This window comes from Natrix helvetica (assembly GCF_964273705.1).
Source record: "Natrix helvetica genome assembly, chromosome: 2".
NCBI classification, from domain to species: Eukaryota; Metazoa; Chordata; class Lepidosauria; order Squamata; family Natricidae; genus Natrix; species Natrix helvetica.
This window is the reverse complement of record NC_138552.1, coordinates 123639766-123653646: the sequence shown is the minus strand read 5'-3', so window position 1 is coordinate 123653646 and position 13881 is coordinate 123639766. Positions and strand designations below refer to the sequence as shown.

The following is a 13881-nucleotide window of genomic DNA, read 5'->3' as shown; positions in this document are numbered from 1 at the left end:
CACTAGACTTTTCTGGCTATTACTTGCATTTTCTGAGCCAACTGTTTTCTCAGCAATGTTTTAAAATCAGGAACCATTGCTTTCTAGTCTAGGCTGTCTTTAATTTGTCCATTCTGAAGGAAAACTGGAGAGTTCATGGACTTTCAACAGAGGCATTACAAAGTTCAATGAAAACAAAATGATGGATATAAACAAAGGATACAACATAGCTTTATTTTCTGTAGCCAAGATTTTGGATGGAAGGGCTCATTTTAGATTACTGTAGATTCCAGTGGAAGTTCGTTGCAATCAATGGTAGGTATGTGAGAATTGCATCAGAGTGCATGAAAAAGGCTGATGGAATCTGTATTGTCTTAGCTTGCTTATGTTCTGAACATAGCTGCAGGGTTATTTCTGCAGCTACTTTTAAAAGAAAAACATTTTTGAATTCTTATATGTTTCAAGGAAAGACTTTTACTGTGGCAGCTGCCTGACTTAATAGAATTTATGGATGTCACCATCAGGTCCTTATTATACCTTTCCCACTCACACTGCTTTCTGTATTCTCTATCTTCTTTTTGCTTTCCACAGAAATATATCTTAAGCAAGACAAGATGAACTAGCTATATATTATGTTTCGTCGCTAGTCCACAAAGCCCTTCATATGGAAACACCCTCAGGAGGCATCACTTTTTGAGAGTTGAGGGTTGTACAGCCCCAGAATGCTCCTTGAGACTTAAGATCAGGTTCCTAGTCTTCTGCACCACTTCACTTCTGTATATGATCCTGGTCTCAAATAAAGATTTTACAAACAAAAATCTTCATTTGTTTTTATGGCTTAAAGAAAATAATAGAAAATTTGAATGTCTCCTTTTATTGAAGTTAAAAGAGTGCAACTGGATGTTGTCCAACTTAGTTGGCAGTCTGCTATATCATATTCATTTTTTTTTCTTGCAAGTGCCAAAAGAATATGAACTCAACCTCTACATTTCATTACAAGTAAATACGATGGTGAGCAATTGACAGAACAAAGCAGTCATTGTCTTAAAGCACAATTCCTTCTGCAAAGACTGCATGTATCACAAAATAATAAAGTTCAGAACATTAGTGAGATTTTAAGATTATCTAGATCTCTGTTCCTATATCACTCTTTCTAGCAACCCCACAAGTCATAAAGACACTTTTTAAAATCACTATTTCAATGCTTCTAACTTCTGCATGGAAGAAAATGAGATGCATGAACCTCTTTATTTTTAATATTCATTCAGGTTTGCTCAGTGGCATTTTCTTACTTTTACCCAAAACTAGGTGGAAAAATTCTACTTCCAAATAGAACTTCCAGCCTTTCCTTTAAACCTGTAAGATGGCCAGCCTGAACCACATTAGATATACTTGGATTATGATTCCCATTAGATTTAAGTTTTAAAAGCTTCCCACTGAGCTTTAGGCCCTGCTATCTGAGTGAATGGAATAGGTTTTGGAAAGCCTTAAATTATGCTAAATAGTCTTAAAGCAACACTCTGCTTAAGATACATTTTCTTACTGTCATCCCTGTTTTCACTCCAAATGTAAGCTTCCCAACCCTAATTTTAGCATACAGTATTTTCAGATAGATCATAATTAGTGTCCATGGAAAAACATTTGCAAGAAATAGGCAAAATTATACTCTGTATTTACCTTTAAATTTTTAGCCCAAGTATATGAATGAAGCCAAATGATATCAGTGGACCATATAACATTTGTTCCAGTTTATTGGTAAAGATTTCAGAAATGTTTTCTCCTGTCCTACATTTTCTCTAGGAAAAGGGAAGATTCCCACCCTCTCCAAGTATTCCTGCCAAATCATAAATTATAAAACATAATAATTTGGAGTTGTGCTTTCTCTATTCCACACTGTCTTCTCTTCATCCAGTATTTCATCAGTGAAATATTGGTCAAGATGCATCCAGAAAACTTATCAATCTCGTTAAAGTTATCCAACTTTCATACATATATATTTGAAGGCATTCATGGAGAAGCATCTATGAAACAGGAATTCTTTGGAGAAATGGATCTTGCTGATTCTGATTAAGATTTGCAAAGCCGTTTAGCTACTTCTGCATAAGCTATTTCAATCTCTTTGTCTGCAGCACAAGTGTTGATGAATTCATCCCGAGCATAAGCATTGTTCAGGTATTGCCACAGTCTTGTCATTTCTCCTGGGAATTCATAATTTCGATATTTCTTTGTTACAATCTAAAATGAAAATGGAAGGCTGTAATACTTATAAATATTATTGATTTTATTAAACACATAAGAAAGGAAATAACATTTTACAATGGCATTGTTGAGCTTGACACAAGGATAGGTTTTTTTTGCCACTGAATATGCTTATTTTTATGGAGATGTGGTGGCTCAGTGACTAAGATGCAGAGCTTGTTGATCAGAAAGTAGGCAGTTCAGTGGTTCAAATCTCTAGTGCCGCATAATGGAGTGAGCTCCCGTTACTCGTCCCAACTACTGCCAACCTAGCAGTTCGAAAGCACATAAAAAATGCAAGTAGAAAAATAGGGACCACTTTAGTGGGAAGGTAACAGTGCTCCATGCGCCTTCGGTATTTAGTCATGCTGGCCACATGACTACAGATAGGTCTTCTGACAGCACTGTCACTGCGTTTTTTTGTTTGCCAGCTGTGCTTAGACTCTAAGACATATGGTAGACTGATCTGACTCTTATCACTAAGCTTACTACGCATGTCCACACATTCTTCCACATTCCTTCATCATTATTATTTCACTTCTTTGTTCTTTTGTTCGCCTGCCAAGGTGGTAGGCAGGAACTCTGCCAAAATGTAATCGTTAGCTAGTAAGTTTGTGTTTTTATTTTCTTTACAATAAACTGTGTTTCTTAGAATATATCTCGGGTTTATTTTGGTTAATTATCAAGTATACTTCAAGGAAAGGCCACGGTTCATCCCTCATTAAATACAGGGCTGAATTTACATCCTGACAAGCACTGGCTCTTAGGCTTAGAAACAGAGATGAGCACTGCCCCTAGAGCCGGAAACGACTAGCACATATCTGCGGGGAACCTATACCTTTATGCTTATTTTTGTTTAAAGTTGTTACTGATGGTTATATGTTTATATCTTGGGTTTTAACTTGTTTTTTGTTGGATTGTTATAAGCTACCCAGAATAATTTAGGTGAGATGGGCAGCTATGCAAACAAACAAACAAACAAACAAACAAATAATATCTATAGTTAAATAACAAAAGCCAGTTTGGTGTAATGTTTAAGGAATAAGACTAGAAATTGAAAAATTGTGAATTCTGGCTCTGCCTTAGGTATCCACCCAGCTGGATAACTTTGGATTGTTGCTCTCTCTCAGCCCTAGGCAGGAGACAATGGCAATCCACTTCCAAGAAATATTGACTAGAAAACTATGAGAATTCATCCAAGCAGTCTCCAGATATCAACACTGGCTGAAAGACACACATACACACACACAAAAAAAGAAATAAAAAAAATCCATCCGATGCTTGAACAAAATGAGCAGGACTTGTGGCACAGCAATGCTTTCACTATTTAGATGAAACATAACAATACAATAAGTTAGAAACTGTAAGACTAACTGTAGACACTGTATTAATTTTGACAGAAAAGAATTAAATCTGGAGAGAGATGAGTACGTGCCTATTTCTGCCAATAGAGACCACTAAGCCTTCAGGAATCTTAATCAATAGTTTAAAATCAAATTAACTAAATGATAATAGTATTAATTGTCTCGGTATAAATAATTATCTTTATGGAAACCTAGAAAATACATTTAGACAGATTAGCTTACTTTACATAATTTATCTAACTGAACAGCATTAAGAGGTGTCTGTGCTGAATTTATTTGCCAAACATCAATGTTAATTAGATGCCTTTTGCAGAATCTGAAGTATCTTCTGCCCTATTTACGTCTTTACACTATATATTTTTTTAAAAATATGTATATGACAGCAAAATGATAACCATGGTCCTGTATAATTTAAAATAAACAGGTTTTGCCAATTATTGTACGTCCTGTTTTCTTTGACATGCCTCCATCTGCCACTACTGTCTAACATGTGGGGAAAATGCATAATTTTTACAGTAACTTTTATGTCTTCATTCACTCATCTTTTTTTTTCTCTCCCAAAGAAAGAAAATGCTTCACCTATAAGATGCTTTGGAACCTTTGACTTATCATTCATTGAAAAAAGCCTAAATGATGACCTTTGTCCAGCATGAAGCCAAGCCTCCCCCAAATTTGACTTCTTCCAGATGTATGGATTTCACGTTACAGAATCCTCAACAAGGTCATGCTGGCTGAGAAATTCTTGGCATTGGTGTTCACACATCTGGAGGACAGCTAGTTGAGGAAGTCTTCTTTAGCTACGCCAAAATGTTGACATGACTATTTTAGTCTAGAATCTGCCATAAACTCCCATAAAGAAAGGTGTTCAGAGATTTTTCAAATTTGTACATCCTGGAAAGGTTGTTTTAGTCCCATGTAAAATATATATTTAACCTGGAAAAATACACGACTTCTGAAGCTATATGAATTATGAAGCCATTATTTTCCAGGATTCTTCATGTTTCAGAAGGGACGTAGAATGATAGAGGTGGAGGGGGCCACTTAAGACATCAAGTCCATTCTTGTGCAAGTATTGAAACTGAAACATCTGTAACAAATGGCTGCCTGTCTGTTTTAGTACATGCATTGAAAGAGAGTCCCCTGCCTCTCTGAGTAATTAGTTCCATTATTAATTGCTCTTGCTGTCAGAAAATGTTTGCTACACCCATTACTTGAAGAACGGTGTTCTATTCCCACATAATATTCTATTCTCAAAACAATACATTCCAGTTTCTTCATTTTCTCTTCATAGGACTTGTCTTCTAGTCCAATGATCATCCTGTTTTTATCCATAGTATCCATATTATGGATGAAGAAATGCCCATGAAAGAGTACAAAGCTTACCTGTAATTCTTCTGTCTGACCATTCTGATTTTAAGACTATAATAAAGATTTAAGATTAAAAACTATCCCTTTTCTATTTCCCTGAACTTGTTGCAAATTTTCTGACACTTTTTAAAGAATAGTAGACAAAACAATTACAACATTTCAGGTAGACTCTGACCACCTCAAATGTTACAGTGCCACCTCAAATGCTGAAGTACCAGATGTATTTCCTAAGATGTGAAACCTATATTTTTTCAGGTATATTACACTATTGACTCACGTGCAGTTTAAAAGTAAAGTCCCCTTTAAGTCAAGCGTAAATTTTAAAAAGGCTACTTGAGTAAGATTTGGGTACATTGGCAGGTGGTATTGGAGCCAATTAGGGAGCTATCACTGTTTTTTGAAAATCTTAAGCAAGACTGAGAGTTACACACCTGATTTCATTAGTCTTACTTCAATATGCTTGGGTATAACCTTGATTAATGAAGTTGCTATATGTTTACAGGCTCCTCAACCCATTCAAAGGAAACCTAATTATCGATGTAAGACTATTCTGAACTTCTCTCTCCTAACAGAAGTGGGAAACATGTAGTATAAATGGATCTTAGTAGCAACCAGCTACTGTTGGTATTTGAGTTTCAGGTCTGTCATGGATATGAGAGCATTTCACCTTGGCAACATGAAGCTTGGGCAGGAGGTTACAGTCTGCAAGGGTCAGCTCCTCCCCATCAAGAAACTTGCGTTTTGACACTCTTTCTTCTTCAGTGTTGCTTGTGTCTATCTCTTCAGGCAAAGGATTTCTCAGATAGTCATCCAGTTTCTTCAAAGCCTTTGTAAACCCTCTCTCGAGACCTTAATAATTAGAAAGAAGAAGTGGTTAAATCAACCATATACTTAAATCTATGACAAAATGGAGAATGGTATGAACCAGAATGATGACAATGCCTGTAATATTAGAGCAGCCTAGCCTATAAACATCCACACTATTAGCAATATGTTTGGATTGACAAGGACTGAAAACAGAACATATCAAAGTAACTTACAAAAAATATAAAACACGTTGACTATGGAACTTTATTTTTTTTTAAAGAAGTAAATCCAATTCAGGTCAATACAAGATAAAATTATTCAGATTGGATGAGAAAAATGTACCATAAACAATATTATTTTACTTACTTTATTAGAGGCCAGAGGCCAAAAACTGTACACAAGAAGCATGTTACAAAGGAAAATTAGTGATTAATTCTATAAATGCTCTATATAATATAGACCTGTAAGAGTCAGATCCCAAGACTTTCAGTAGAAATTCCAACTGAGCAAAACTTAATTGAGTTACAGCTAACAGGGAACTTACTGTATACCTTCTCTGTATTAAAAATGCTATGTGAAACCTTGGTTGGCCAAGGCTGTAATGGTTCTGGAGGTAAAATTATATGACTCTATCTGGTGATAATCACAGTATATAGAAGGTTGTAATTTGAAATGTAAGAACAGTAAATGGTGAACAGAATAAATTAATACATGTCATGAAAAAAAATGTCAGAAATATCAGTTTCAGTATCAATATTTTGAATAAACCCTAGAAAAAATGATTTCTGAGAAATTAGAGGAAAAATTATTCTGTTTTATAAAAGATTCCATTCCCCTAAAATGGCCAAGAATGAGAGAGTATAAATTGGACTATTTGGAGAACCAAGAATGAATACAATGATGATTGGGACAATTTGCTTAGGAAATGGTTTGTAATTTTTAAATATAAGCCTAAATCTGTTAATATATACATATGGCAAAGGAATATAAATCTGAAAGAATGATTGATTTCTTTATGATTGAAGACTAAGAGAATTGAAAAAAACAGGTGCCATAAAAGTTTCTGAATGTGGAATATAATTTTGTTAAACTTGCAAGATTGGATTTTAGGAAGAGAGTTTCTTTTTTTAAAAAAAGAATGATACTGGATTGCCAGCAGAGCTATTGCAAGAAAAGGGAGTCTTGAATGAAAAGTACCAAAAGATAGTTACAAAGTAGAATTAAAAAAAAACATAAATAAAGAAGATGTAGAAGCTGCAGGGAATAAAATACTATTCAGGTGGTCCTCAACTTATGACTGTTCATTTAACAATGGCTCAAGTTAAGTCAGCCTTTGAAAAAGGTGACTTACAACCTGTCCTCAACTTTAATTAGCCAAGTGATTTGTTTAACAACCACAGTAAAAATAGTCATAAAATCTGGTCTACTAATACAATGATTCGCTTAATGACTGTATCACTTAGCAACCAAATTTCCAGTTCCTCATAAGTAAGTAACCCAGCACTACCTGCAGAAGTGTAATGAGAAGGATGCATAGAATAGAATGGGTTGAAAGGGACCTTGGAGGTCTTCTAGTCCAGCCTCCTGCTCAAGCTGGGGAACCTGTACCATTTCAGATAAGTCTCTTCTTAAAAACCTCCAGTGATGGAGCCCCTCAGGATGAAAAAGAATATTTGGTGGAATTATGTGAAAGAGGATGTGGAGAAGAAAAAATGCATATAAGAGAATGATGCTGAAAATAATGAATAACAATATTGCATAGTATTATAGAGAGAACAAAATCATTACAAAAACATACTAAAAGGGAACAAAGAATTAAAATTAAGAGACATAAAAAGGCAGAATAATTTTGACAGAAATAAAAATTTCAATTTCAATTTCAATTTTTATTTGATTTCTAGACCGCCCCCTCTCCCCGAAGGGACTCGGGGCGGTGTACAGGAACCACATTAAAAAACCATATACATAATGAATACCCTTAAAATCAAATTAAACCTTGAACCCTGTACAAATTGATAAAAATTAAAACTTGGCCTAAAACCAACCCATAGAATTTAAAAATGCAGACTTCAGGTGGGTAAACTGGGATTAGGCCAGGCCGGCTGAATTGAACAGGTGGGTTTTAAGCTTCTTCCGGAAGGAGCGGAGGTCTGTAGTTGTTCTGATATCAGGGGGAAGGTCATTCCAGAGGGTCGGGCCCATCACAGAGAAGGCCCTTCCCCTGGGCGTCGCCCGCTGGCACAGCCTAGTGGACGGCACCCGGAGAAGTCCCTCTCTGTGTGAGCGGATCGGCCGAAGGGATGTATGGGGCAGGATACGATCCCGCAAATACCAAGGTCCTGTGCCATGGAGCGCTTTAAAGATGATAATCAACACCTTGAAACGCACCCGAAAAGCCACAGGTAGCCAGTGCAGCCCGCGCAGGAGAGGTGTTACGTGGGAGTACCTAGCGACTCCCGAAACTGCCCGCGCGGCCGCATTCTGAACCAACTGCAGCCTTCGGGTGCATCTCAAGGGGAGCCTCATGTAGAGAGCATTACAGTAGTCCAGCCGGGACGTCACAAGCACATGGGTGACTGTGCGAAGGGCGGTCCAGTCCAATAGGGGACGCAATTGGCGCACCAGGCGAACCTGGTGAAACGCCCCCCTTGCCACGGCTGTCACATGGTCATCCATTGACAGCCGGGCATCTAGGAGGACGCCCAGATTGCGTACCCGATCCACGGGGGCCAGATGTTCGCCCCCAATGGCCAGTGATGAAGTCAACTGGTTGAACCGGGGTGCCGGTAACCACAGCCACTCCGTCTTGGACGGGTTGAGCTTGAGTCTGTTACTTCCCATCCAGATCCGTACGGCCTCCAGACACCGGGACATCACTTCGACAGCATCGTTGGGGTGGTTCGGGGTAGAGATGTACAGCTGGGTGTCATCCGCGTACAGATGGTAATCTACCCCGAAACCATGGATGATCTCGCCCAGCGGCTTCATGTATGTGTTGAACAGGAGAGGCGAGAGGACCGACCCCTGCGGCACCCCACAAGTGAGCGGCCTCAAGGTCAACCTCTGCCCCCCTGCCAACACAAATTGCACTCGGCCAGAGAGGTAGGAGGAGAACCACCACAGAACGGTGCCCCTCACCCCCAGCCCCTCCAGTCGGTGCAATAGGATACCATGGTCGATGGTATCAAAAGCCGCCGAGAGGTCTAATAGGACCAAGATGGAGGAGCAACCCCCATCTCTGGCCCTCCAGAGATCATCTACCAACGCGACCAAAGCCGTCTCCGTGCTATGGCCGGGCCGGAAACCGGACTGGCGCGGGTCCAGATAATCAATTTCCTCCAGGTGGCGTGGGAACTGTTGTGCCACCACACTCTCTACAACCTTCGCCAGGAAGCAAAGGTTGGAGACAGGACGGTAGTTGGCTAACATAGCTGGGTCCAGGGAAGGCTTCTTGAGTAGGGGCCTCACCACCGCCTCTTTCAGGACGGTCGGCAAGAGCCCCTCTCTCAAAGAAGCATTGACTAACTCCTGGAGCCAGCCTCGTGTGACCTCCCAGGAAGCCAGTATAAGCCAGGAGGGACACGGGTCCAATAAACATGTGGTGGCTCGCAGTCGCCCACGCAACCTGTCCATATCGTCGGAAGTAACAGAGTCAAACTCCTCCCAGAGTGGAACCTCAAGATCCACCTCCGACGTCCCCCCTAGACCACTAGAGGAGACCCACTCGCTGCGAATCTGAGTGATTTTGTCCTGCAGATACTCCCCAAACTCCTCTGCTCTACCCTGCAAAGGGGCTTCCCGCGGCCTCTGTTGAAGGAGGAAGCGGGTCACCCTAAACAGGGCGGCAGGGCGGTTATCTGCAGACGCAATAAGAGTGGCACAATACTGACGCTTGGCCACTCTTAAAGCCACAAGGTAAGTCCGCAAATAGGCTCTCACCTGTGATCGGTCAGATTCAGAGCGTGACGATCTCCATCTGCTCTCTAGGCGTCTCTTGCGGCGCTTCATCACCCTCAGCTCCTCGGTGAACCAAGGGGCCTGGGTGGATCGCTGCCGCAAGAGAGGCCGCAAGGGCGCAACCCGGTCCAAGGCCCCGGCGGCCGCACTGTTCCATGCAGCCACTAGGTCCTCCATCTGGGTGCGGGTCAGGGCCACAGGAAATGGCCCAAGCTCCGTCTGGAACCTATCAGGTTCCATCAGGCGTCTGGGGCGGAACCATCTAGGACATTCCGGTTCCGCCTCCCCGCGATGGGGAGTAGCGGCTGGGAAGTCGAGCCGGAGAAGTGAATGATCTGACCATGACAGGGGTGTAATGACTAAATCCCCTACTCCTAGATCACTCCTCCACTGGCCAGAGACAAAGATAAGGTCCAGTGTGTGACCACCCTCGTGTGTGGGGCCCTGAATTACTTGGGTCAGGTCCATGGCTGTCATGGAAGCCATGAACTCCCGGGCTGCCTCGGATGTTTCCCCTACCGATGGCAAGTTAAAGTCCCCCATGACCAACAGCCTGGGGGTCTCAACTGCCATCTCGGCGATCACCTCGAGGAGCTCGGGCAGGGCTGCTGATGCATAGCGAGAAGCCAAGTATACAATCAGCAAGCCCAACTGTCTCCCTGGGCCCCATTTCACGCACAGGGACTCACAACCGGTTATCTGTGGCACAGTGGACTCTCTCGGCTCAAGGCCTTCCCTTACGATGACCGCTACCCTACCACCCCTGCCAAGGGCCCGTGGCTGATGAAATGCGCGGTAACCTGGCGGGCACATTTCCACGAGGGGGAGACCTCCCTTGTGGCCCAGCCAGGTCTCCGTTATCCCTGCCAGGTCCGGCTCCCACTCCGAGACCAGGTCGTTAATGCTTTGGAAGTTGCTAAAAATGCTTCGGAAGTTGCTGAAGAGGAATCTTAAGCAGGATGAATGGAATTAAAATAAAAGTGATGAAATTATTTGGGATAAAACTGAAGAAAAGCAGAAAGTAGTCCTTTGGAGATTTATATAAAGATGGTAATGAAATGTCAAAGAATGGAATTGAAACAAATGCTACAAATGTTAGCATTGTGGGGGGATGAAAAGCAAGTCATAAATGATGTGAAAATGTGGACATATGTAAGCCTGCAGATGCAGATGGTAATTTGTCAAATGCTAAAATATGGATATGGTTTGCTCAGGCAGTGGCTGTATGACTTGGTTAACATGTGTGTGAGGGATCAATCTGTGCCTGATGAGTGAAAAGAATGTTGTCACTGTTCTCCTATTCAAAAGGGAAAGGCACAAATGAATACAAAAATTACATGGGGATTAGATTTTACATATGCTTGAGAAGATGTTTGGCAGGATTCTGATCAAAAAAGCACAAGAAATGACAATGATCAAAATCTGGGACGTGCAGTGTGTCTTTCTGCTAAGGGAAGAGTGTACAATTTTTGATCCTCAGTGGGTCACTGAAGAATGTCGGAATACAAGAAAGAAATGTTATTGTACATTAGCTTATGATAAAGTGTACAGGGAAAATTATGGAACACTGCCTTAATGGGAAATTGAAGATTGGTTGCTGAATACAATAGAAGCATGGGAACAGATGAATGCAGTATGAGAAGTAAATAGATAAAAATTACCAGGGAAAAATATGTGTTAGTCCTTGGCTTTTTAATGCATTTCTGTCAAATGCCAAATGAATTATTGTACTGAGGTGTTTTAGTTGTGGACAGAATCTTACATGTACATTTAGATGTAGATAATGGCATGTTTTTTCAATGAAAAGATTTAATTGCAGTGGATATTACATAGACTTCCCTCCTCTCCTGAAAAGGCTGATATATTTAGTCACAGGTTTTCCGAAACTATGAGTTGCATTATCATTTCATTTCTGATAGAGGTATAGAATTCATGGTAGATTTTTGGAAAACCCTGGTTCATCTCTTGCATATAAACGTCTAGCTATTTTGTGTTCATTGCCTACAATCATAGAAACATCAACAGCAAGAAATTGGCCTGATAATCTAACCTATGACTGAGTTTGCTTATTATAACTGGATTCATGCTTCTATTCAGATGTTACAATTTCAGGTCATCTTCAGTGAGCACCCATATTCAGAAAAGATGGAAGCCAAGAATTTAAATCCTGGAGCAGGAATGCACACTGTTCAATTTCTCTGTTCACCAGTGGGCACATCTTCTATGCATACGTAACTACTATCTTGTCTGCAATAAAGCAACTTGTCTAGCCATGCCATGTCTGCAAGTTTCTGCTGCAAGCAAATTCCTGAATATGAGATTTAGCGTTGGGAGAGATTTATTACTGAGCCAGGCATGAAGTCTGCCAATTTCAGCCTAAATAGAAATTTAAATCCAGATTTCTAGGGCTATACTCCAAAATTCTATCACTGACATACTGGACGTACTCCTGCAATTCTGGGTCTTGCAACAATAAGCTTCTGCCTTATGCAGATTAAGCACCACTGGGATATGCATCTGCACTGTATTACAGAATTGTTAGTTTTGGCCATATTTCAAAATGCAAACTGGGTTTCATTTCCTTTTCCAGGATTGTCTTCCCTTTCTAAAATATTATGTAAAATATCTTCTTCGCATTAAAAGGAACACTGATACCACATTTCATATTTATCATTATTTCATACCAAACAATTTGAATTGTGATGCTAAAACTCTAACCACTGGAATGGTAATGATTTACAAAGAACTTTCAGTAGTGTATAATTGATCTAGTATCAAATTCACCATAACAAGATGCAATGTGGCCAAGGTATCTCTCCTGCCACATTCATCAACAAACTTGTATTTAATTAACTGTAATTCTATGTCCATTCCTATAGGCTTGATTCCTGTGAAGAAACAATGAGGCATCATATCTGAATGATGCAGTTATTTATCGGTAATTTTTAAATAGGAAAAACCCTCAGAAAAGCACAATCTGATCTTAAAATCCAGACCTGAAATAATGCCAAAATCTAAAATTAGATTATTAAAAAATTCTACTGGTTTTGTTGAGGATCCAGGCTTAGAATGATTGATTTCGGGAGGCTCGTACATAAAGCAGAATCTGCAAAAGTGTCATACTCATATTCATGCCTGAAGGGGCACACATGGTAAGAGATAAGAATCTTGATACTAATGAAACAATAAACCAGAAGAAATGGATAGTTTAACAATTCTTGAAAAGCACCCAAGAGCCAAGGAATAAGACTCAGAAGCTCCTAGAACCCCTCTCCTAATTGTCCAGGGGTCTGAGCCTCTTGCTCAAAGACAAACAAAAATTGCCATAGCTGTTTAGCAAAGAAGAGAGGGAGAGGCTCAACCACTGACTGGCATTTTGCCTGTCTTCCTGCATGCAACTAAGCTGAGCAGAGTATTAGTGTATATGTAGATAGGGAAAAACTGACAGCACTAAAGACCAGAACACCTACCAGTTATCTACTTTTTTTTTACTACTGCATCCCCTATCCATGAACATCAGTCTTTGTGTGTGATGTACCCACATTCATGTGCACCAACATGTTTTTGTAGATCCTTTCTGAATTCAATTTTTAAACTAAGAACCTAAAAAATCGGAACAGGTCAAAAGCTCAAATCCAGGATTCATAGCTCCATCTCCCAGTTAACCAACCAAGTCCATTCAGGAGGTTCACAGATCTGGACAGGCAGCCTTTTCCATTTTCAGTTTCAAGCAACTAATATTTAGAATGTGCTACCTATGATTTCCGAGACAGCTGTCTGCCTTCAGGTTCCTGCTGTTTTTCATGGGCCAAAATGTGCAATGCAGTGCAGACAGAACTGTGCCTTTTGCATGAAGGTTACACCAATTGCTTTAAGAAGTTCTGAGGTAGCTAAATTGGGGAAGGGGGGCTATTAAATACACAAACTTCCTGGGATTATTACGATTTTAAAAAGTTGAAGTAGGATCAATATAGTCTCACCATAATACAAGTAGGAAGAAAACCCCCCAGCAGTAACCCATTTTAAAAGACTCCAAGTAATCAACTCCTCCCCCATCCTCTTCCCTCCCTCTCCTCAGGGTTGTTGGAAAACAAAACATGCCCCAGAACCACAATCTGCTTGTCAATTAGAGGGAAAAACCAAAGCAGCTTCCAAATGATTTCTGTGT

At 40.3% G+C, this 13881-nt stretch overlaps 1 protein-coding gene across 5 annotated transcripts in view; it reads right to left on the bottom strand.

The window, feature by feature from the left end:
• Positions 1 to 837: 837 nt before the first annotated feature.
• Positions 838 to 13881, bottom strand: part of CLIC5 (chloride intracellular channel 5) — an 88012-nt gene continuing 74968 nt past the window's right edge. For all 5 annotated transcript variants that reach the window (XM_081943259.1, XM_081943260.1, XM_081943257.1 and 2 more), the window contains 2 exons: positions 5617 to 5798; positions 838 to 2214 (listed from right to left, as the gene is read on the bottom strand). In XM_081943259.1, the coding sequence (XP_081799385.1) occupies positions 2047 to 2214; positions 5617 to 5798 (350 nt within the window). In that variant the 3' untranslated portion in view covers positions 838 to 2046. The remainder of the gene's footprint in view (positions 2215 to 5616; positions 5799 to 13881) is intronic.